General features: G+C 39.9%; 1 protein-coding gene across 3 annotated transcripts; it reads right to left on the bottom strand.

Annotated features, from left to right (window-relative positions):
* Window positions 1-24,638, bottom strand: LOC148113150 (putative lysosomal acid lipase/cholesteryl ester hydrolase). 3 transcript variants are annotated; one of them, XM_087871742.1, is made up of 11 exons: window positions 24,406-24,451; window positions 21,260-21,354; window positions 19,095-19,206; window positions 15,232-15,349; window positions 12,731-12,929; window positions 11,331-11,440; window positions 10,331-10,467; window positions 5,316-5,462; window positions 4,403-4,474; window positions 2,350-2,421; window positions 1-1,110 (listed from the first exon to the last, which is right to left on the bottom strand). In XM_087871742.1, exons 3-11 carry the CDS (start codon window positions 19,197-19,199, stop codon window positions 868-870), a joined length of 1,203 nt encoding a protein of 400 aa, XP_087727868.1. In that variant the 5' UTR covers window positions 19,200-19,206; window positions 21,260-21,354; window positions 24,406-24,451; the 3' UTR covers window positions 1-867. The 3 variants fall into 3 exon arrangements, with proteins under 3 accessions (XP_087727868.1, XP_087727866.1, XP_087727867.1); XM_087871740.1 differs by lacking the exon at window positions 21,260-21,354 and having other exon boundaries at window positions 24,406-24,638; XM_087871741.1 differs by lacking the exon at window positions 21,260-21,354 and having other exon boundaries at window positions 24,314-24,462.
* Window positions 24,639-25,372: the final 734 nt, after the last annotated feature.

The following is a 25,372-nucleotide window of genomic DNA, read 5'->3' as shown; positions in this document are numbered from 1 at the left end:
TTTCATTATAAAAGATCAAGAATTTATTTCCAAGAGAACAGTCTCTTCTACACATGATATTGCCTTTAAAATGCCCACTCCCTCGAAAACACCCAAGTCTTCCAGATGTCCCAGAAAATATAAAGCATGCATCTGTTTCCAAAACTAGGACTACAATTCAAGAAGCCTGCCCTTGCAAGCCTTTTCCTACTGAAACAAACAAAAATATTTCTTCTTTCCATATTACGGAGAGGTGTACCTTTAAGTACGTGTTGCAAAATCCACAGGAGGATTTTAAGGCAGGAAATCTACTCTGTAAAAACTTTGCAGGATCGTTTGTGTTTAAAGAACCAAAGTGCTTGCTTTCCAAGTGCTTCTTTTACATTTTAAGCAGACAAGGAGTGAGCACTTTGGAATGAGCTGTCAACGTAAATTTCACAGATGTAAAATTTAAACTATTACTAGTTATCCTTATTGATTCCCTATCCAAACTATTTAAGTGCACTTTGAAAGGGATTTGTTCCAACAAAATAAGCAAAATAAAATAATCACACATGGACAGCCATTTTATATAGCTTTCACAGCCTCGGTATCATGGACATTAGCAAGGTTCAATAAATTGTCTTTTTCCCCTAGTCCTCATTTCAAAAATTATCTGAATAGTCTAAGAATAGCAGCACTGCAAGGTGTTTGGTATCATTCATTACCTATTTTTGCCTTTCCATTAAAACTGCATGAATTTAAAAAAACTTACAGTATATGACAAATGCAGTTTCCGTTTCTTAAGGTATTGCTAGAAGGCTTGTGTCAGAATAATACTATACGTAGGTAAAAAGCAAGACTTCTTTTCACACTGCATCAGTGTTTTGGGACTACAACTTCAAGTAATCAGTGGGCATATTGAGCTTTCCGCATCATCTGAATCATATCTCTGAACATGCGCTGTGGGGCATCAAGGCCCCAGATGAAATCCAGATGTTCCCAATCTGGGATCTCCTTGTGGTATATCAAGTTTGGGATCATAGACATTAACATAGCAGCGTCCTTTTTGTCTGCCAGCCAGTCCTGGCCACCCGTCCATATAGCTGTTGGAACAAGCATCTTTTCCATTTTGTAGGGAGGTGGTATTGACTAAGTAAGAAAGAAAAATAATGGTTAAAAAATCCAAAGAGATTCTCATCCTGATGTCACCACTGAGCAAACTGGCTGAGGTTGTAGTTTGGCAACAACTGGAAAGCCAAGGTTCTGTAGATCTGTTCAACAAGTCATCTGGGACAAACTACCGTATTTTTCCGTGGATAATATGCTACTTTTTCTTAAAAATATTACTTGGAAATGGAGGGGCATCTTATACGCGGGGGGGGGGGGGTATAATGGGGGGCGGGAGGGAGGCGTAGAGGAGAAGGCATGCCCCATCCCCATCCTCCAGCTTCTCTATCTTATATGCAGCTCTATCATTCCTCTCTATTGTAGTTGTTTCCTGTATACAATTGCCTAGAGTGGCAAGGTGATACAGGAAACAACTATGATAGAGTTCATATCTATTGTTCCTGTGATGCATTTCCTGTTCTTGTATTACTCACTCTCTAATAAGATGGCTTCTGCACAGTGATGGCTTGTAGTGTGCTTACTTACTCTTACTCTACATGAAACATGGGGGCGTCCTATACATGGGGGTCTCTCTCTCTCTCCCTCCCCCTCCCCCCCTCTCTCTACAATTACAAATCAGTGCCACTCATTTTAGCCACTTCATTTGAAACAGGTTTCCACAGATGATTAACTCTCTAAGTAGATACAAATGGGAATATTTTTTTTGCCCAGAAAGCACAATTATAAATGGGAAAGGTGGGGGACACCTCATCACTGCCTTAGGATAAGGCCATTCACAAGAAAAATTATGTATTTGCAGAGGAGGAGGAGGAAGAGGAGGAGAAGAAGAAGGAAGCATCATCATCATCATTATTATTACAGGTAGTCCTCGATTTATAACAGTTCATTTAGTGACCATTCAAAGTTACAACATCACCATGGTCACGTGATCTTAATTCAGACACTTTGCAACTGACTCATATTCATGCCATTTGCAGTGTCCTGGGGTCACATGGTCACCTTTTCTGATCTTCTGACGAGCAAAGTCAATAGGGAAGCCAGATTTACTTATCAACCATGTTACAAATTTAACAACTACGGTAATTCACTTAACAAGAGTGGTAAGACATGTCATAAAATGGGGCAAAATTCACTTAACACCTGTCTCGTTTAACATCAGAAATTCTGGGCTCAATTGTGGTCGTAAGTCGAGGACGACCTGTATACTGGTTATCTGATAATACTGCAGTCTAATATGTCTCTCCCCTTGGAAATTCTTACCTGGTTATAATGAGCCATATTTTCTTTTTTGCTTCCCCAGTCAAATGCTCTGTTTTCCCCAGACTTTACAACCTGAAAATAAAGTTACTTTTAAAGGTGTGTATGCCTTCAAAAATATGTATGTATGTATCTATGTATCTATGTATCTATGTATCTATGTGTATGTATGTCTTCTCAAGTTTTCGCAGGTGTGTATATGTAAAAAGTTAAAATCTCGGGTGTTTTCTCGCATCATTAAAAGTCTGTTAATTGAAATCCTGGCTAAAATACCATCTTAAAATCCTCCAAAATCCCAACAAAACACTTTGTAAGGTCTTTTGAGACTGGCTAAAATCCTAACAAACACTTTAAAAGTTTTCTTTTCGGCAACGTTTCGACAAGCTCTTTAACTTGTCATCATAGGGCCCCTACTTTCAGTTTAGAAGCTGTGGGTATGTTGCGAGATCGGAGTTGTCGCTTTTCTATGTTCGCTGCTGCTGACATATGCTGGTTAGCCTGCAACTCTGTGTCCTGATTGGAGGGCAGCAGTTTTTTCTCCTGCTTCATTATCCTAGCTGCAGCCTGACTGCATGTTAAAGGCCCAGCTTTCTCTGGTTCACTATTACTAACTGTCAAAGAACGAAGGATTCTGGTAGGCATCACAACACCGCTGATTGCCTGTTGAGATCTCAGCCTATCCTCTGTTAAAACTTGAGTTTCCCTCAGTGCAAGTCTCCAAATACTTGATAACCTAGAAGCGTCATCTCATCTATTCATATTCTGCGGCCTCTTTTTAATTTCGATAGCCTCCCTAATTATTCTCTTAATAAGATGTTCCTCTTTCACCACTGTTCTAGTATTGTTGAAGCTTGTCGAAACGTTGCCAAAAAGAAAACTTTTAAAGTGTTGGTTAGGATTTTAGCCAGAGTCTCAAAAGACCTTACAAAGTGTTTTGTTGGGATTTTGGAGGATTTTAAGCTGGGATTTTAGCCAGGATTTTAAGTATTTCAATTAACAGACTTTTAATGATGAGGGAAAACACCAGAGATTTTAACTTTTTACACACACACACACACACATACACACTCACACACACACATTTCATCCATCCATCCATCCATTCAATTTACTGCCTTTCTGCTCTGTGGCATTTATTATATGTTGGAAGAAAAAACAAACTATCAGGTGCAGCAATTTTCTTGTAACATTTGTTTATCCGCCCATTCCTTGAGAAATACAGAGCTGTGTATATTTTCCAAAGTCTTCCCATACTGGCAGGCATCAAGAACTTAGTGCAAATAATGGCACTGAGTAATCTTAACATCCACCTCCTGTTGAGGGAATTTCCTTAGAAGTATGACTTCCAAAGTTCAGCTGGTCTTACTCCAGGGGTGGGTTCTAAAATTTTTTACTACGGGTACTGTGGGCATGGCTTATGTGGGCGTGGCTTGATGGTCATGTGACAATTATTTAGGATTTAGCAGGCTTTTAACTGCTTGCAGAGCTGTACCGATCTACCCATTTATTTTTGCAGACACTGATCTACTCATGTATTTTTGCAGGCACTGGTCTACCCATTTATTTTTGCAGGCACTGATTTGCTCATGTATTTTTGCAGGCACAGGTCTACCCATTTATTTTTGCAGGCACTGATCTACTCATGTATTTTTGCAAGTACCGCTCTACTCATTTGTTTTCTTTTAACACTGATCAGCTGTAGGGCAGCCATTTGAAACCTTGGGGCAAGAGTTTAAACAGTTTTTTTCCCTCTAGCCATCAGTTGGGACTCAGGAGGCAGCAACAGATTGGGGGTGGGGTCAAATAAAAGGTAAGAATAACGCGGGGGGGTGGGGGGGGCAGACCTGCTTAGGTGACATCATATCGTCACCGCTACCGGCTCGGCGGAACCAGGCTGAACCGGGAGGAACCCACCACTGTCTTACTCCTAGAACAGCACATGCAGAATTGCAACAGAGTAAAAGCTAACATTAGAATCATGACTCATAAATGCAAGCCAATAACCTAGACACCATTGTGGCAAGCATTAATCAATCAGCCTGGGAATTTCAACTACCTGTCTCCAGTGAAGCATATTCTGGACAGATGTTCCAGCTGGACAGTGTGTTGAATAAACTTCTATTCGGCTCTGAAAACCACAGTGAAATGATTAGCTAAATCTATAACCAAGTATATCAATTACTTCTTTTTAAAATTTTATCTTAAAGGGAAAAGTGCATCAGGACTTAACATTTGGCCATTATGTCCAAATGCAATTGACCCTGGCTAATCTCGGAAAAGCTAAGAAGGGCTGATCTGACTATTTTTTGAATGAACTAGACCAGGGGTCTCAAACTCAAGGCCAACGGGCCAAATCCAGTCCGCTAAGTGCTTAGATCTAGCCCGCGGGGCCGGCCTGGAAATAGGACTGGCCCACAGTGCCTCTGCTAGCAGAAAAGGGCTGCAGCCCCCTCCCCCCCCCATTTTCGGCCTGGATGGCCTCTTGCTACCCAAAATGGGTTTTAGCCTGTAGGGTGCTGCAGGAGGCTGTCCAGGCCAAAAACAGGGCACGCGGGGGCTGCGCCTCCCCATACCCCATTTTGGCCAGCAGGGTGCTGCAGGGGGCCATCCGTCCCATCTCCTTCCCCCCTCCCCCTCCTCCAGCCGACCTATGGAGAATAACTAGAATGCTGATCTGGCCCGCCAAGAAATCCAGTTTGACACCCCTGAACTAGACTAATTTAGGCAAATGAAAAACAGTTCAACTTCAGGGAATCTTTAGCATTTGAGAGACACCATCTTGCCATTCTTAAGCTGGCTATGATTCTCAGTCTTTCATTACCAAATAGCTGAGATATAAGCTTAGAAGAGAGTATTTGCCTGTCCGATAACATGCACAATGTTATTTTTAAAAAAAATTTTTTACAGATTAATTCATTTCCTTTCAAAACAGAGTTTACACATTTAGGCTCTTTAATTCACGCTCTTACCATGTTTAGGTTGTTCTTATTAAATCCACACAGGAGAAAGAAAAAGTTGCCACAAAGATCATCAAGTAAAATACGGCCGCAGATGTGGGTAGCAAACCATTTTATTAGAGCATTCTGGGGGAGAAACTGCTTCGTTCCAAATATTTCCTGCAAAATAAGAATAGTATAACATAGGTCACTTTACTGGAAAATAAAGATGCTTCTAAATATGATTAACATAGAATCATAGGGCTGGACAATAAGTAATGGGTGGAAGATCATTCAAGAGAGATCCACCCTAGAACTAAGGAGAAATTTCCTGAAAGTGAGAATAATTAATCAGTGAAAAAGCTTGCCTCCCAAAGTTTTGGATGCTCTATCACTGAAGGTGTTTAAGAAGAGACTATGCAGCCATTTATCCAGTGTGATCTAGGATTTCCTGCCATGGGCAGAAGGTAGTAGTAGTAGTAACCTCTGAAGCAGGGGTGTCAAACTCACATCATCATGTCGTCATGTGATGTATCGCAACTTTCCCCCTTTGCTAAAACAGGAGTGGGTGTGGCCAGCGTGTCACGCATCCAGCCCACGGGCCGCGAGTTTGACACCCTTGCTCTACCCTATTATTCTGTGTTCTATGTTATTGCCAAATTTACAAAACACTGACGCTGAATTGGAAAATAAATCCATACTGTATGATTCAGTGGACAAAAAAAAATCCTTGGTCACAATGCTACAGCAGTGAGAAAATACTGTATGTGGAGGAACAGAATGAAATTACACTGAACAATAACCTGAAAGATATTATTATTTCAAATGTCTGCTGGAAAGAAGGTACTTTTTATCATATTTGGTAGAATTAGGATAAAGCAAAGAAATATTGGAGGCAGGTTTATCCTTTAATTTAGAAGATTCATAACATAAACATAAAACTGAAACCAGAAGTTTTCTTTTAGAACTACTGAATAAAGATCTTGGGAAAAAATATATGAACATTTATCAACTATGTTAATTGCAGCGAAAATTCCGTATGCGCAAAAATGAAAGGATATGTCAATTCCTACAAAGGAAAAAATAGATGGAAACGGTGATGGAGCTGCAGAGAAGAGAAAATTAACTGTTTTAATTAAAGAACATATGCAGTTTTGTTTACATTCGGGAGACCGCTTCCGGATTTTGCGTTCAAAATGGTGTGTGTGGGGGGGGGGGGGGGGGGGATGAAATTTTGATTTTGGAGTTTGTCATTAAATTTACATTTAATTTTTTAAAAAACGTTAAATTCATCTAAAAGCAGTTGGAAGTCACTGCTTTTATTTCCTTCCCAGTTACCTTTCCCCTTTTCCCTTCTCATTTTTCCTATTAATATTAAAATAATATAATATTGGGGCCAAATTATATAATATGTTTTTTAAACTGTTTTTTAAATTTTATGGATATATGTGTTTTATTGTTGGCTGTGCACCGCCCTGAGTCCCTCGGGAGAAGGGTGGTATAAAAATTTAAATAAATAAATAAATAAATAAATAAATCTTTATTTCTATTTGAATTTTATATTAAGATAAACTTCAATTAAAAAATTTTAAATGCTAAACACATTACCATTGTGATTTTAATGTAGCTGAGTAAGCTGATATGGCTTCATTCACATATTCTGCTAGATCTTAATGAATGGATTCACCTATGTTGGTACAAAATAAACTATTTTTGAATCTTCCTGCGATGAATCTACCCAGTCATTAAGAGGCAGAAAAATGCCACATATCTGATTCAAGGAATGTCAACTCCCTCATTTGGGATAGAAGTACATCTACTTAAGTTAATTAAGGACATCTACTAATTTTCTTTCAATGTGGAAAACCAGAATTAAAAATATGCTTTTTATTTCATATATACTATGGCATCATAACTATGACAGTTATATCATGATTGAACTGCTCCTAGAGTTAGGAAGTTTTTCCTAATATTTAATCAGAAATTGTCTTCCTGTAACATTCAATCTGTATTTTGCAGGGGGGGGGGGCTTGGACTTAGAAGGGAGTCATATTCTAAAAAAGAACTGAGAGCATGACACTGAGAAAATATTACATTTGATTTAATATACAACAGATCGTATGATTGCTCACTCTTAATAGAGCTTTCGGAGACACTCAGGACATTTTCTGCAATGTATTCTGTATTAATTTCAGCAGATTAATCCACGTGGGCAGGATCCTCGTGGCTATTTCAGTGAAACTGAAACTGCTATCAAGTCTCTTGACTCATGCCAAGAAGATCAGCAATTACTATTTTTTTTTCAACCTGAGTAGGGTACTTCATCTTTTCAAGAAAGTTGGCAGTAGAACCTCACAGTAGTAAGAACAGGTAAAACATACAACACTCAATTCAAGTATTTTCTAGGCACTAACTCAATAGAGAACTTGGAGCAACTGAACATCTCTCGTTCTCAATCTACAACTGGCAGAATGAGCCAAACCAATGCACTGGGGGGACATTGTTTAAATGCTAAATGTTAATTACAGAATCATCAAACTCTGCTTTATTTGATACATTCTGGTCCATTTTCCCACTATGGTTTTAATACTGAATTCATAGTACTTCAGAGTAAATTTTGCCTCATGACAGCATAATTAAGCTATTGGCAGCAAAGATTAACTTTTGTATTACAGAACTGGTGTTACTACTGAGAATGCCACTTAACCTAGATTAAAGTTAAGATTAAATTTATCTATCTATCTATCTATCTATCTATCTATCTATCTATCTATCTATCTATCTATCATCGATCGATCTATCTTTCTATCTATGTATAAAAGCCAAATACCACTCACTCATCACAAAATCTCCACAACTGTAAAGCCTACAAACTTGAAACCTGGCACGTATGTTTCTCTTGGCTTCTAGGTGCTCGCTAATAAAGGATTTTTTGAAATGACCATCAGATTATTAGTATTTCTTATTATTATTAACATGCTCTGATGCTAAGGAGTTAGATGTTCTACTCCCCCTCCCCTCCTGAAAAGAACTCTGTCTGTTCCAACTGCCAGTTGCCTTATATTAACACGCGCTGATGCTAAGGAGTTACATTCTACATAAATTTTCAAGCTTTAACTGTCAATTTATCAAGCCCAATCACATAGTTTTGTAACGAAGCAGGGGTATCCAGCTACTAGTATTTAATAAAACAACATGCAGAAACACAAAGTGTGCAATGTCCTGTGAATTAAATTTTATCAATGCAAGATTTTGATTACCCTAATGCAGGGCTTATAAGTTTTTGTCTGCACCAGAAGAACTTACCACCACAATTGAGCCAGTTGTTAAGTGAGTTTTGGCCCCATTTTATAACCTTTCTTGCTAGTTTTTAAGAGAAACCCTGCAGATGTTATATTAGATGTTGCAGTGCCCTCAGGACACTGCAACAGTCATAAATATGGATCAGTTGCCAAGCATCTGAATTTTTGAACATGTGACCAGAGGGATGCTACAACGATGGCAAGTGTGAAAAAAAACCTGTAAGCCATCTTTTTCACTGGGCCTTCAGGCCTGTCACATTTACTACTGTGGGAAACTGGGAGGGAGGAGTATATGGAGCCAGGGTGATATATAGTCATGACAACATTCCTTTCTCAGAGAGTCAAGGACATCTTGCCCTGCACCTGGACAGTTGGAGCTGGGAGGCATCTCCAGTTGGGACGGTGTTTTGATTGGACCATGTGATGGACATGTGGGTGTTGGGCAGGGTCTTGAACTTTGCTTTGGGTGGGGAAACCTGGAAGCTCTCAGATTCGGCTTTTCCCAGATGTGCCAATATGGCATCTCTAATAAAATGGAACTTTGAGGAAACTCAAGCCTCAGAGCTTTCTTTCGTTGGGGGTGTTACTTGGAACCCTGACACATAAATCATTTTTTTCAGTGCCATTGTAACTTTAAACAGTTAGTAAAAGAATGATGTTAAATTGAGGACTACCTGTAAGCTGGGACTGATAATCAGAAGAACTGCTTTCAACATTTTTTTTTTCAAATACTAATCCATCCATAGTGAAATCTAATCTATAATAGTTCACATGTTTCTTAAATTAGGATTTTCCCCATTTTATACTCATTTTAAGATTCTGCACAACAAGGCGCTGCAAGCAACAAGGCCAAGAAAGTAACTTTTTATAGTGTTATAAAAATTTAGTTTTTATTGTTTCACTATAGTTTATAGTGAAAGTAAGTCACCACATTATAAAAAAGATATTCAGACTTGATTAGGGGACTGGAGGCTAAAACATATGATGAATGGTTGTAGGAACTGGGCGTGGCTAGTCTAGTGAAGAGAAAGACCAGAGGAGACACGATAGCAGTGTTCCAATAATTGAGGGGCTGCCACAGAGAGGAAGGGGTCAAGATAGTTTCCAAGGCACCCCAAGGCCAGACAAGGAATAGTGGATGGAAACTGATCAACGAGAGATTCAACCTAGAAATAAGGAGAAATTTTCTGACAGTGAGAACAATCAACCAATGGAACAGAAGTTGCCTTCAGAAGTTGTGGGAGCTTCATCACTGGAAGCTTTCAAAAAGAGACTGGATTTGTCACAAATGATGTAGGGTCTCCTGCCTGGGCGGGGGGTTGGATTAGATGACCTACAAGGTCCCTTCCAACTCTGTTAATCTGTTAAATCTGTTAATTAATCCCTATGTGGTGTTTTGGTGGTGTTTTTTCTTTCAAAACCTCTGCTGGACAGCTTTCAATAATTTTGGGGAGGGGGTAATGGACATCTTTAAAAAGCGACTTTGGGTCAGCTCAACCTCCCTCTTCCCCATTATGGAAGGAAAATAGGAGGAAGCAGAATAGACAGCCATCATCTATGATGCCCCAGAACATCTCAAGTCACACAGGTGGTGTTTGTTTAAAACTCGGTTCCTTGTTAAGACTTTTGTTCAAAGGCACGTCGGTCTTTTGTTCAAGTATGTACAAAAAGAAATGTAGTACTTAGCTACATCACCTAACATCTGCACTTTGTGGTTCAAGCAAATATTTTAAACAAAACACGTACTTTAACTAGCAATTCAGGAATCTCTCCAAGTTTGAGCAAAGAACTGGATGAAAACGTTACAGTCATAACAGGTGCCAATGCAAAAAATATGTTTATCTTTTTTGCCAACTCTGGAAAAGTTGAAAACGCTATGAAACCTGGAGGAGGGAGAAACATGAAAGATATGAATAGATCTTAAACTAGGCGTCTGAACAAAATTAGTAGGAAAACAATTTGTTGCATATTCCACAAAAGCAATTGTATTTTTTATAAATTTCAGTTTATAGCTAGCATCATTAAAGCAAAAGGGGACTTTCTCTGTGCCTGAAGAACGTTTTCATCCATTTTTCTTTATAAATCCAAAGCAGCTTTCAAAATGATTAAACACTCTGAAATTTGATATAAAAACCTCTTTTGCTTTGATGAAAAAAAATGATTTCTTTTTTTACACAGGCATCCGCTAATTACATAGGGTGTGACATTTTTAAAATTGGCAGGCAACAAACCACAAGGAGGATTTAACATATTGTGCAGAGACACTATATGCCTGGGGTCTCCAACCTTGGCAACTTTTAAGTCTTGTGGACCTCAGCTTTGCTGGCTGAGGAATTCTGGGAGTTGAAGTCCACAAGTCTTAAAGTTCCAAAGTTGGAGACCCCTGTAAGCATATATCCCTTTATAGAGTTCCACTGAAATTGGGGCATTCATTTGGTCCAAGACATCTTTAATTCAGTCCAGAGTCATTTCAAAACTTTAAAGTCTTCATTCAAACTTTCATACATAAATACTTTCCATTATTTAAAACATGTCTTTCCTAAACTAATACCCTTCAGATTACACATTCCACAAACTGCAGTCATAACTCATCTGGAAAACATCAATGTAAGGAATACTGATGAAGATTATTTACCTGTATTAGGGATAATTATTATTTTATAGATAAGCATTATGACATTCAACTTCACCTACATAGCTATTAAAATTACCAGTGTAATTTTAGCAAAGTAGTTTGTTAACCTACCTATGGTGGTGCCTTGAGAATGACCAACATAGAAGAGTTGCTCTTGACCAGTTTTGTTCAAGACAAAGTTTATTGAAGCCGGAATGTCATACTTAGCCATTTCATCAAAACTAAAGAGGAGAGGTGAATCCATCAGTTACACATAACATAAAGAAGCAGGATCCATATTATCCAAGCTGCCACACGTTGAAATATTATCCAGTCAATGAGGGAAAGATACCAGGGTTCAAGTCATATTAGGGTTCATGAGTCCTTTACTGACCTATCAAGATACTTCTGGTTTAGCTTCTTTTTAGCTTCTTTACTTACAATGGAGATGTGGCTTGTTTTAAAAGACTAAGTTAAAGATGAAACAACTATAAAATGCAACTAAGATTAGCAACGGCAATAAGAGTATCTGAGAAACCTCTCTGCATTCTGCAAAAAAGCTTTCAAGAATCATGACCAATTTTATGCCACTGTGATTTTTATTTGTATAGTCTTCCAATGATTCCATAGTTTGCTTCTCAAGATCCTGCAACCTACCCAGAAGAATATAAGCACATGAAGTGTGTGTGTGTCCCCCTCTTTACTTACTTGTTTTTATTAGATACATCATACACTCTCATTTATTGGATTTATATTCCACCTTCAGGAGCTCAATGTGGCCTACACACCATTCACTCTTCCCATTTTTCCAAACTACAAGAACTTTGATATCTATGCAAAGAAACAGCAACTGGCTAAAAAATATCCACTGATCTTTTATAGGTGGGAGTCATCTGGAATCTAGGTCTTTTAATCCAGTGTTTCTCAATCTCAAGAACTTTTAAGATTTCTGCACTTCAGCTCCTAAAATTGCCAAAGTGAGCTTTGGGAAAGTGCCAGGACAAAAATGTAATTGGCAATGTTCTTTATGAAAGCAAAACGGCCAGTTTACATATTATGGATTTGGTGAAGAAGTCATAGTCAGTTTCACCCATATAGCAGTGATTCACCATACAAATCAAGCAATATGCATCGACCATCATATGTCGTCCTCCTTAGATATCAGCACTAGCACCAGTTTGTCACACAGCGTGAACTATATAAATGTCATATAATGGCAATAATCAAGTGTTATCTCTTATTCCTAGCTGTATAGAACCAATAGGGCTGCCTCCACTGGCCAGACAGGGACAATTAAAGGGCTAGATGTGACCGGTGGGCTGTAGAAGCCCAGGTCTGCTCTAGGTTTATTACTCTAGCTAGGTCTCCTGCTTTAGAATAGCAGTTTAGCAGTTCTTACTGCCACCATCTATAATATGCACACATACGCTTTCATTAATAAAGCTATAAAAAGCAGGCACATGGCACATAAAGAAAAGGATAGGTAAAGGGGCAAAACCAAAGAAGTCCTAATGTTTAGTAAATTTGTCTACCTGAACATCCAGTATTCTTTTTCCTTTGTGGTATACTTGATGTGTTTTCGGGACCAAGTGTTTCCTCTGCTGTTCCCTAACCAAACATCAAAACCAGCATCAGCTAGCACAAAACCCAGGCTGTTATAGTCTAGGTTAGTCACCCAGTTACTGCCATCAGCAAGTAAGCCATGTTGCAGAAACACCACTGGTCTTGGTTCTGAAAGGGAAGCATTTTACACATAGTTAGAAGCAGGAAAAAAAACATCCTCTCCTGAGGCAAGAAAGTTTTCCACAGCCGTTTGTGGATTTGTGTACAAATGCCTTTCTTTGAACGACAGCAGATTCGATGAATAAATACATTGATGGTAATGTAATCTCTTCAAAGAGATTCCCAAGAGGAGAATTCATGAATTTGTGATTAGGTTCACATATTTATATGCCGCCCGACTCTCAGGATTTCTAGGTGGTTTACAAATGATTTAAAACAGGGGGCCCCATTCCTCGATTTGTGGAATGACACTGGTCCCCGGCATGGCAGAAACTGGGCCGCGCACATAAGCAAAGCGCTATTCGCGGGATGCTGGCATGTGAAACTACGTCCTCTCTGCTCCACGGAAAATCCAAGGAACCAGTCCTTGGTGCCCAAAAGGTTGGGGGCTGCCAATTTAAAACAAAGGTACCTTCTTGTAGTTTGACCATTTGTGATCCCTCTACCAAGTCATCTGATTTTGACTTGCCTCGTTCTCTCCGGTTGTAACTGAACAGAATTAGGGGTGATATTGGAAGAAGAGACTGCACCCCAGGGTTGTCAAACTGGCGGCCCATGGGCTGGATGCATCACATTCAGGCCACGCCCACCCCAGCTCCGCAAAGGAAAAAAAACATCGTGAAACATCACGTGACGGCAACATGACACTGGAAGTTTGACACCCTTGCTCTACCCTATATCAGTGGGGATGGAAAGATCCCCCTTGTGATTCTGGGGCCAATATGCAAAGTATTAAACATATTAGGCAAGACTGCACACAACGTGTATTCTCTGGTTTCCTAGAAGATCTGCACGAAGCAATGCCTGGATAGCTGGATTGGACATCCAGTTATGAGACCTCTGCCGAATCTCCATAGAAGTTTTATATACAATTATGTGGACTGTGTATATTTGTTTACTTCTCTTCTGTCATGCTGTCAGCATATGCTAAATAATAATTTAAAATATGATAATAAAAATGACAAGGATAAAAGAGGGTAGGGATGGCAGAATAACAAACCAGGTGGAAACATCACCACCAACAAAAACAACCTAAGTTTAAAGGGCACCTGAGCCAGTTCTTCAGCCCCTCAGCATGGTACATAATTCAGCTGAGCATATCAATCAGTCAACCTGAGGGTGGAAGGAGGAGGAGGGTGGGCTACAGAAGAATTAAAAAAAAAGAAGGATCTTATGAGACAGAATTTTGTTGGAGATGTAATAAAGACAATACTTTAAAACACATGTTTTTACAATGTCCTACAGTTACTAAATTTTTAGAGAAAGTAGTGGAGCGGATAACCATCAACTGCCGAGATGGTTGCAAATGATCTCATAGAAAAGAAAAGAATTGGGATGGGTAGGTCTCCTTTTTATATTGTACAGAGAAGCAGGAAAACTCAAGAAGCCAAATTAGCCTCAAGGCTTGACATCACTGATGAAGATATCCAACCTCAAAAACAAGAACTGAGATTTCCTGCTGGGTTGCATTTATTTAATTTGCCATACCTTTAAGAAGCTGAAACACCTTGCAATCTGAAGCATTATGGCAGCAATAGTACGGTAGAATTATTTTTTTTACTAAATTTATATGCCACCCATTTATAGGCCACCCATCTCACTATCTAGAACAGAATATAATAACAGAGATGGAAGGGATCTTGGAGGTCTTCTAGTCTAACACCCTGCTTAGGCAGGAAGCCCTACACCACTTCAGACAAATGGCTATCCAATCTCTTCTTAAAAACGTCCAGTGTTGGAGCATTCACAACTTCTGGAGGCAAGTCGTTCCACTGATTAATTGTTGTCAGGAAATTTCTCTTTAGTTCTAGGTTGCTTCTCTCCTTGATTAGTTTCCACCCATTGCTTCTTGTTCTACCCTCAGGTACTTTGGAGAATAGCTTGATTCCCCCTTCTGGCAGCCCCTGAGATTTTTGGAACACTGCTATCATGTCACCCCTAGTCCTTCTTTTCGTTAAACTAGACATACTCAATTCCAGCAACCGACTCTTTGATGAGTGAATTTTTTTCATTCTATCAGGTGTTTTTTTTTTCTATTAGGCACAAAGATCAGTAGAATCCTGGCCATTCCATTTCAACGGTTCACAAGTGTCTCTTGGACTAATGTCCTTATTGAACTGAGCAGAGTAATTAAACAAATTAAAATATATTGGGAATAGGAAACAATCACTTTAACAAGGACAGACAATATTTATAAATGATTTATAGACTTTCATAATACTCTATTATCTGTTTACAAACATATACTTACCCTTGGTTTTCTGACTTAATTTCCCATAAGGAATTCTATTAATACCTAGGTAATATCCATCATCTGTCACCACCTCATATTCCTCACTGGGATATCCTCTGAATAAAATAAGTTCACTCTAAAAGAGAAACAAATCAAATATAGTGTTGCTCATTATTAAGTTATTCCAAAGCGCCTAGGCCAGCCTTCACCTATTTAATGTTCTCAAGATGTTTTGGACTGCTATTCCTGGTATTGCAAACTTTTAGCAACACTAGCTAGGAATTTTGGAGAGTTTGTTGGCTCAAAATATCTAGAGAGGCTGAAAAAGGCTGGCCTAGATATTTTATTTCTCTTTCCTAAACACAAATCATTCAAAAAGCAAATTCTATATATCAAAGGACGAAAAAAAGTCGCAAAGTAGATATTATGGTAAACATGAAAAAAGTTCCCTTAATGTGCAAACCAGTTATTGCTGTAACTGTCAGATGACCGATGAACCAAAATAAAGCTGAAACAACTCATCTCTGTATCTGATAAGTAGCTTGGGCAACTATCCACTTGCTTCAATGTTCACAGATGCTTAACAATGGTTTAGCAATTCCAAAGAAGGCCCAAATGCCACTCTATATACCTACTGGTAGTATAGTGGTTTGAATGCAGGATTGCAGGCCAACTCTGCCAACAGCCTGGGTTTCGATCCTGACAGGGCTCAAGGTTGACTCAGCCTTCCATCCTTCCAAGGTCAGTAAAATGAGGACCCAGAAGGTTGAGAGCAATAGGCTGCCATTGTGAACCGCCCAGAGTGTGCTGTAAAGCATTATGGTGCTTTACATAGAGTACTATTGCCAACAGTCCAACTAGCAGACACCCAAAAAAGCAGGCACTCTTGGAAACTTCAAAATTCCAAAGGTGAAACTTTTGAGTACACCATTTTGGCACTGAGGAATTAAAACCAGGTTTAATTCAGGGTTAACCTCCGGGTTTTTCCAGCACAATGCTCTATGGTTGGATTTCCCTTCCTCCCACCCATCATGATGACACTGTATAATAATGAATAAGGATTTTGTTTTGCCTTTGTGGGAACCGGAAGTAGTGACCTTGGTGTGTCTCGGTTCACACAGTCTATTCTTGAAGCGTTTGCATTCTTTCTCACCCATTCCTCCTCCTAGTTCTTTGGTAAGTTGAATAGCAGTAAGTGGTTAACTGGTTCACAAGTGGTTCAAACTTGACAGCTATTACTATTCTATTGTTATTGATCAACACAGATATGATAGATAGCCATGTATATATCCAAACATATTTTCTGGATTACTGTAACATGAGCCACCCTTGAAAAGCATCCAAAAGTAACTACTGCTGCCAAATGTGATAGCTACTCTACAAAAATGTTTATATTGAAAGATTTGGACTGCTTGCCAAGTGATTACAATAGCACTTAGCACTTAAGACTTATACGGTATACCGCTTTACGGTGCTTTACAGCCCTCTCTAAGCGGTTTACAGAGTCAGCATCTTGCCCCCAACAATTTGGCTCCTCATTTTATCCACCTCAGAATGGTGGAAGGTTGAGTCAACCTTGAGCCTGGTGAGATTTGAACTGCCAAATTGCAGGCATCTGGCAGGGAAAAGTAGCCTGTAGTACTGCATTCTAACCACTGCGCCACAATGACTTAAACAAGCAGTTTAAGATATTGCCCCAAAAACATGTAGACATGTTGAGACATGTAGATGTAGAGAAGTACCAATAGTCGTTTCTCTGGCAGGTGAGTCTCTAATCGCTGGCACTGATCTTCATTCATTCAACATTGAGGAAACCTGAAAAGCTTTTTATTTATTTTTATCCCACTTTTATTATTTTTATAAGTGACTCAACGCAACAAACGTACCTTTATAGTCCCTTCTCATCCTATTTTCCCCACAATAACATCTCTGTGAATGGGTTGGGCTGAGAGAAAGAGACTGGCCCAAAGTCATCCATCCAGCTTTCATGCCTAAATCAGGACTGGAACTCGGTCTTCTGGTTTCTAAATTGGTATCTTAACCACTAGACCAAAGCTGCACTATTTAGGCAGGGCTTTTGTTAATTTCAGTAGCAATTTTTATAGTCTGTTATTAACTCTATAGATTCTGTCATTTTAATTCATTTTTTAAGTTAGCCACTTTGATACTTGATAGAATAGGAAGGCGAAGTATATAGGAATTAAAATCAGGAATCTGAAGTCAACCCTTCACACAAACTAAGAGAAAATCTAACCAGATATAGGAGTCCAATGCTTTCTCCCAGCCATATTTTAGTACTGGAAGATTTTAGCTCCTTCCTTGAAAAGCTTCTTTTCTTTAAAGCTTAGCAATTGGAGTAAATAACTTTTTGGTGATCAACCTTAATGGTTATGGAGGGTTAAGGATGGCAATTGATAGGATGTCACTGCAAAAGACATGAAGTTAAATTCAGGGTTTTCTGCCGATCAAGGAGGTGGCTATGACAGAATGAACAAAGCTTGGGCTGTTTTTATGAGCATGTTGGGAAGGACCTTCAACCACATTATCATGCCCATCATCTTGAACTTTCTGTCTGCACCCTGAAGATAATCCTTTATTTATTTTCTTGGTTTTCTTCTAAAATTGTCCTTTGTAAAGCAAGTGATAAACATAAACAATTATTTTTTTTTTGAACCTTATGAACTTCTTTCAGATTTGTTTTTTTTTTTCAGATTTACCCTTTATTGGTTTCAAAAAAATGTATTATAAAATATAATCCAGTAGAAATTCTTTCCTTTCTGTTTGAAAGCTTGAAGTTGACTTCCTTATATTTTAGGGCTAATTTCCCTCTTTCTGCTTTCTCAAAATACCTAGAGAGGTTGGAAAAGACAGGCTTAGAAACTTTATTTCACTTATCTCAGAACATATAAAATAGCAAGTTCAATATACAAAAGAATGGGGGGAAATCACAAAGTATTTTTTAAATGGAACATTAAAAAGTTCCATTAATATGCAAATCAGCTACCATCACAAACTGTCACGTGATTGTTGAACTAACACTAAGCAATAAAGCTGAAGCAATTCATTTCTATATTTGATCAATAGCTTTGGCAACCATCATCATGGTTCAACCTTCACAGTTGGCTAAAGTTTAGCAACTGCAGAGAGGGCCGTGCCCAAAAGCCACTCTATGTATCTATTGTACATGACAGATATAATGGGAGTCATGTATGCATCCAATCACATTGTCAAGATTGATCGTCCTGCTCTAAGGGGGTCAGACTTCCGTGTGGATATAATATCCATGGTGAACATATTGACTTTCGGCTTACAGTGAAAAATCAAGGAAATTCCTGGAGGCCTGGACTTGGATTGTTTGTGACAACACAACAATTCCAGACTGATAGCACTTTTAATACCATTCCCAGTAGGGCGGATCAAACTTTTCAATTTTCAACTTCCAAACATTATGGGTGCTCAAAAGTTGTGACATGCCTGGGGGATTGTAAAGATATTTTGGTTACTTTAATATAATTTAGATGTTTGGTAAATAACTACACAAATATCATAACTTTTTAACATTTTGTTTGTTTCATTTGGCTCTGCCTCTTCCTCTCCTACATGTTTGCCCTTTTGGGATATGTATCTCACAAGAACTCAGCTGAGCACTGAGCATTAATGCCCTTTACAAATTCTGCATTTTATTGTATTGTTTTCCTTTACATGTTATAAACTGCTCCCAACTGGGGAAAATTTACTTAAGAGCAGGGTGTCATGCTTTTCCTCTGAAGGCCAAATTTTCAGCGAAGAACAAACTTCATGAAAAGATTGGCCGCAAAATAAATATGCAGTACCAATCACTGAAACGGTCTGAAATCGAAGTGATAATAATAACAACTTACAACATTCATGTATGCTTCTGGATCCACGCCTCTTTTTCTTCCTTCAAGTACGGATGAATTTACCAGGCCTTGGAACAAGCTCACTGCGATTATTAGCAGCCACATCTTATCTCTACCAGGGGGGGAAAAAAAAGGTCATCTCATCAGCACAAATATGCAAGTCTATCCCACCACAAACACTACAGTAATACACTAGTAATAATGAACCTCCTCCAACACCAACATTAAGACTGTGAAGCTGCAGCTCTCTCATGTTCTACACAGAAAAAGGAGATGAAAGCAGCTTAAACTAATATATTCTCAGCTGATACTTAAGAGCTTGGCAAAAAAAAAAAAATAGTATTTGCCTAGAACAGGAAAAAAATATATGCTCCATTATAGTTAAAGGCTGTGGAATTCTAGGAATTGAAGTCCACACCGCTTAAAGTAGCTGAGACTGAAAAACATTGAACTAGAACACTATGATCTTTCCATTACTTCTTTTGCCTCTGATGAATCTTCTCTTATCATTGGCTTCAATACAGCTAATTGTCCTCATTAATCTCTGACAGAGAGAGAAACAATGAAGTAATCCCAGTGAATTGTCATTTAGGCCAGAGGCTCTCAATCTTTTGGGCACCAGGTTCTGTGGAGAAAGGTTTTTCCACGGACTGGAGGAGGCCTGGTTTTCTATGCTGACTGCATCCCACAGATGGGGTTTCACTTGTTTATGTGGCAAAGTTTCTAGCATGAAGTAGTCCATGGACCGGGGGTTGGAGACAGGGGTGAAATCCAGCAGGTTCTGACAGGTTCTGGAGAACCGGTAGCGGAAATTTTGAATAGTTCGGAGAACCGGCAAATACCACCTCTGGCTGGCCCCAGAGTGGGGTGGGAATGGGGATTTTGCAGTATCTTTCCCCTGCCATGCCCACCAAGCCACAACACGTCACAACAAACCATGCCCACAGAACCGGTAGTAAAAATAACTGAATTTCACCACTGGTTGGAGACCCCTGATCCAGGTCATAAGGTACAGCATTAACTGAACAGCTTTCTTTCTTCGTTTTATATCTTGTTTTTCCTCATGGAACTCAAGACAAATTACACAGCACTCCCTTCTCTGATTTTTCCCTACAACCACTCTATAAGCTAGGTTTGACTGATTGACCTAGTTACCCAAGGAATTTCAATGGCTAAGGGGGACTGGAATCAGCATTGCCCGGTTCTACTAATACACCGTAACTGCTACACCACAGTGCAGTACTGTCATTACAAAGCAATAACATATCGCGTACACTCACATATCATCTCAATGACTGCTACTAGTTTCCAGTTACTAGATATTAAAAGTTTCATGGGGGGAAGAAACATTAACATCACCACAAATCCATGTTACTTATCTAAACATTTGCAAATGTCGGGTTTTCAGTGTATCAAAAACTGAAGTTGCCAGGAACACAAGATCAATATCAGAACAGATAAATTGGCCTCCACCTGTTGAAAATCTAGTTTGAAAAAGCAACTTGTATATAGCTTGGCTGAATTTTTAAAGGATAAGTAAAGTTGGATCAAACTACATGGACATAGCAATAGCACTTAGATTTATATACCACTTCACAGTGCTTTACAGCCCTCTCTAAGCAGTTTACAGAATCAGCACAAGACCATTAGGAAACCTCAGGGATGAAAGTTAAACTGGGAAATTAAAAACCCAGCAAAGCAAAAACAAACTATTTTCACATTGTTATAAAGTCTTCCATCAGCCAACAAGAACTGAATTCAATTCTAGGGAATTGGGGTCTATTATTGAACAATTTCCAGTGTCTGCTTACTCACTTTTACTGTGCTACAGAGAATTTTGATCTGATTCAGCCTGGTCCTTGTACTTTTTTCCTAATTCTAATTCTATATAGAAATTACAAGTTCACATCTCGAAGACGCTTTTAAGAGAGAAAAAAAAGAGTACAAACTGAGCTGAAATGAAGCACAATCACCAGGACTGTGGTGTTTTTCAGAAGATAAAATTGAAACAAGTGATAAAACACTTGTTCATTTCTTATTCAAAGAGGATAATTCAATGTCATTCAATGGTGGAGCTACTTTTCCTCCAGAAGGCCTGTTCCTTATTTTGGTGGGGGAGAGGCAGCATTTCATAAGTCTCGTGACAGGCTAAAAAATTCACCTGCCTCCATAAAAGTCACTTCCATATTACTGCTGAAAATGGAAAATATATTAAAAAGAGGAACGCAAAGGATTCTGATTGAGACACATTGTTCTCCTTCTGCAATAAAAACATCAAAAGACCTGAGTTAGCAAACGAAACAGTCCTGACCTTAAAAATATTTTCAAAATTGTAGTTTTGCATCCTTTCAATTTTATGCATTCAATACTAGTCTTCAATTGCAGTCTTGGGCTGTACAGACCCCACATGCAAGAAGCTTTTTAGGTAGGAAACAGCCTGAGAGTTGGATGGAAGCACACAGACACAAAGTTTAGGCTGACTGGAAGACGTTGTTCCCAGGCTTTTCTACTGTCGTAAGTTGAACTACTATAACTTGATCTGCTATGATCTATGGCAGGGCCTCATCAGGGTTGTGTCTGACCTCAGGGGGCCAGGGGGCCGTGGCCAGGATGGGCATGGCCAGCTCGACATCACTTGTGTCAGGGGTGTCTGTGATGGCCCAAGTGCTCTGCCAGCGAAAACGGAGCTTGGGAGGCTGTGATGGCCTTCTGCAACCTTCTGCCAGCGAAAACAGAGCTTGTGTGTGGCCCTCCGGAGCAGTGGTCGGTTGCTCCCAGTTCGGCCCGGTTCTTGCGAATCAGTAGTAAAAGTGGCGGGAGGCTCCACCTATCCGCCCAGATGTCATCATGGATGATCTGTGCATGTGCACGTGCGTTCCCATCGTTGCAGCCTCCCGAGCTCCAGTTTTGCTGGCAGAAGCACCACAGGCCAGTCCTTAGTTGTTTCCAGGGCGACCCTGCGGTCAACCCTGCGGACCAGATCTAAGCACCCTGCAGGCTGGATCCAGCCCCCGGGCCTTGAGTTTGACACCCCTGATTTATGGAAATCAGATCAACATGATCTGGCACAGAGATTGCAGCTAGACATTTTGGCACTTGGGTAGTGATTTGGGAAGGACAGGACATGCTGTTAAAGTGCAGAACAAAGAGTTATGGAATGCCCAGAAGGGAGTTTTTGAAATAACGTTGGCAACTTTAATTAACAATTCTGAATTAACTTCCCCGCCTTAAATTATAAACTCAGTTTAGGATCTTCATTCCATTTTGTGCTGTAAATACTATCTTTGAATCAACCCATTGACAAGAAAAACAAGAATAACCACAGCAGCTACTCATCTTTAACATATATGCCAGAATTTGAAGCCAAAGCTTGTTCTTATAGTTCAGATAGTTAGTCTGGGGCTTGGGAGCTAAGTCAAAAAAATGCATTCTGCTAGAGAGAAGTTCCCTGAAGATGGGCTCCAGCATAAATCTGAAAGCTCAGAAGACTAAACCTCTGGTTTCAGTGACTGACCCAGATTGGATCCTGCAACATTATTCTGGGGCACATATGTTTCCTTCATTCGTTAAGTCAAAAAAGACCTTTATGAAACTTGGCCAGTAACTAGATGGAAGGATGTTGAATGGGGAATTTATAGGTTAAACTCCTAGAACTGAAAAATACCCCAGATGCAGGGATATTCCTGTCAATAAAGATCGTATAGGCGGCTGCATTTTCCTTTGCACTTTTTTTTAAAATTAAGATGTAGAATCTAGAAGCACCCTTGTATGTAAATACTGTAAAGATGTCACATTGGGCAGAGGGCTCTGTAGATACTAAGAGGTGCACACAAAGAATACAGCTCTGGTCTTAAAAATATTTGCAGAGCAGTAATTTCCCATCTTTTCAAGTTTATGTATTCAATACTGGTCTTTCAATTGCTGTCTCAGGCTGTACAGAGTATCATACTGCCATTGAGCCGGGATGGGGCAGTGGTTAATCCAGGCTACTTCTGGCTGCCAGCAGTTCCAGGCTCACCAGGCTCAAGGTTGATTCAGCCTTCCATCCTTCCAAGGTCAGTAAAACTAGGACCCAGATTGTTGGGAGCAATATGCTGACTCTGTAAACCACTTAGAGAGGACTGTGAAGCATTGTATATAAGTCTAAGTGATATTGCTATTATTTTTATCTCATTGAATTAACAGGATTAGTTGATTAGTTGATTACAGAAAGAGAGCCAGCACACTTTGACTATAAAGGGAGAAGAATCTCTGTCATGATTAATTTCAACATTCCTTTTTTTTTAATTTGATTTATATGCCGCCCTTCTCCGGAACTCAGGGCAGCTTACAATGCGTTAAGCAATAGCCTTCATACTTTTGTATATTTATACAAAGTCAGCTTATTGCCCCCACAAACTGGGTCCTCATTTAACCTACCTTAGAAAGGATGGAAGGCTGAGTCAACCTTGAGCCTGGTAAGATTCGAACCTGCAGTAATTGCAAGCAGCTGTGTTAATAACAGGGTGCTTTAGACCACTGTACTATCAAGGCCCTTTTGCTGCTGATATTCTGCCTTCGGTCCTTTTCTAAATCACCACTGACATACATCTAAAGGCCCAGATCCTTTGCCACAAAGCTCATTCCATGAAGCTCATGCCACATTAAAGTCTGTAGAGATTCTCAGTCATCCAGGTCATGGTTGTCCCAAAGGTGCTTTTTTCAGGAGGCAACTCGACTTTCTTGTTTCTTTCTTTTGAAGACGCTTCTCTTCTCATCCAAGAAGCTTCTTCAGCTCTGCCAGGACAGTGGGGAATGGGAGGATTTAAAGGAGGCAGACTACCAGCTGTCTGCAAGGAATATAAACCCTTCCATTGCCCACTGTCCCGGCAGAGCTGAAGAAGCTGCCTGGATGAGAAGCGAAGCCTCTTCGAAAGAAAAAACAAGAAAGCCCAGGTGCCTCCTGAAAAAAAGCACCTGTGGGACATGCCACGTTTAACTTTATTAACCTCTCCAAAGAAGGCATTTTAACCCGATGGAAAATACCCGTTTCCGAACCACCCTTCCCGCATCCCATTTTCCTGGAAAGCATCACTGGATCCCCAATATATGCAATGATTGTTCGGGGTTTTCCCTCAAGTCATGCCCTGGAGCCCTGCAGCGTTGAGTACTCCTTTCTTTCCCACGGCCCGCTTCCACTACATCTCCCAGAATCCCCAGCCCAGCACAAGAAGCCTCACCCCAAAGGCTACTCCGAGTCCTTCCTTAAATATCCCGGCAATATCCCTCCAAGCTTCCCGGCCCAGGAGGAAAAGTGCAGCAAGAAACTCACCGGGAAGCGACGGGAAGGCGAAGGCAGGGAAGGAGAAACCTCGCCCGCTCTGACTCCGGTTTTTTTTTTTTTCTTAGCGCTCCTCCCCGGCATCGCAACGCAGCCAAACCACGCCTCTCAGGCTATGCGTATTGCCCAATCAGCGTTCCCGGGGAGAAAGTATTCCCCCCCCCCCCCCCCAATAACAGGGACCGGAGCGGGGAGCATAGCTCGCCTCCTTTCTTGCGCTTTTTACGCAGCGCTTCTGGTGCAAGAAGCGCAAAAGCGCTTCCTGGAAGCGACGGGAACGTTTTAACCTTGACGCCAGGCTTCTGCCAAGAGACGGAAAGAGAGCAGCAGCCCTCCTGGGCCTCTGCAGCTGGGCCTTCAGCAGCGAAGAGAGCAACTGGCGCTCTCGGGCTCCAAGAGCCTGCCACATACATACAGGCAGTTCCTCCATTTACAACAGACTCCTTCAGTGACCGTTCAAAGTGACTCGGGACTGAAAGAAGTGACTTGTGATCATTTTTCACACTTACCACCTCGGTGGTGTTATAAACAGCGCACATTCGCATATGGAACTACCCGAGACCACAACTTGAAAGCAGCAAAGAGGGTTTGTTCACGTATTTGCAAACGGGTGCTCAGAAAGTGGACACTGAACAAAGCATTCATGAACTTTTATCCCCTTACACAATTTATTTATTTATTTATTAGATTTCTATACCACCCTTCTCCCGAAGGACTCAGGGCGGTGAACAGCCAAAGGATAAAACACAGGAATACAAAATTTAAAATAGATTAAAACAGATTAAACAATTTGGCTCAATTTTAAAAATATCCTATAATTAAACAAATTAAAATTAGTATTTAAAATTTAAATTTTAAAATTTTAAAAGGGAGAAGATTTAGGCCAGTTCATTTCTCCCTTTTCCTTTTTGACACAGCATCCTATTTTCTTCTAGAAGCCCCCTCCACCTTTGTTCTG

The sequence above is a fragment of the Pantherophis guttatus genome, chromosome 6, assembly GCF_059756535.1.
Source record: "Pantherophis guttatus breed Tessera chromosome 6, ASM5975653v1, whole genome shotgun sequence".
Lineage (NCBI taxonomy): Eukaryota > Metazoa > Chordata > Lepidosauria > Squamata > Colubridae > Pantherophis > Pantherophis guttatus.
This window is presented reverse-complemented; position numbering and strand designations above follow the sequence as displayed.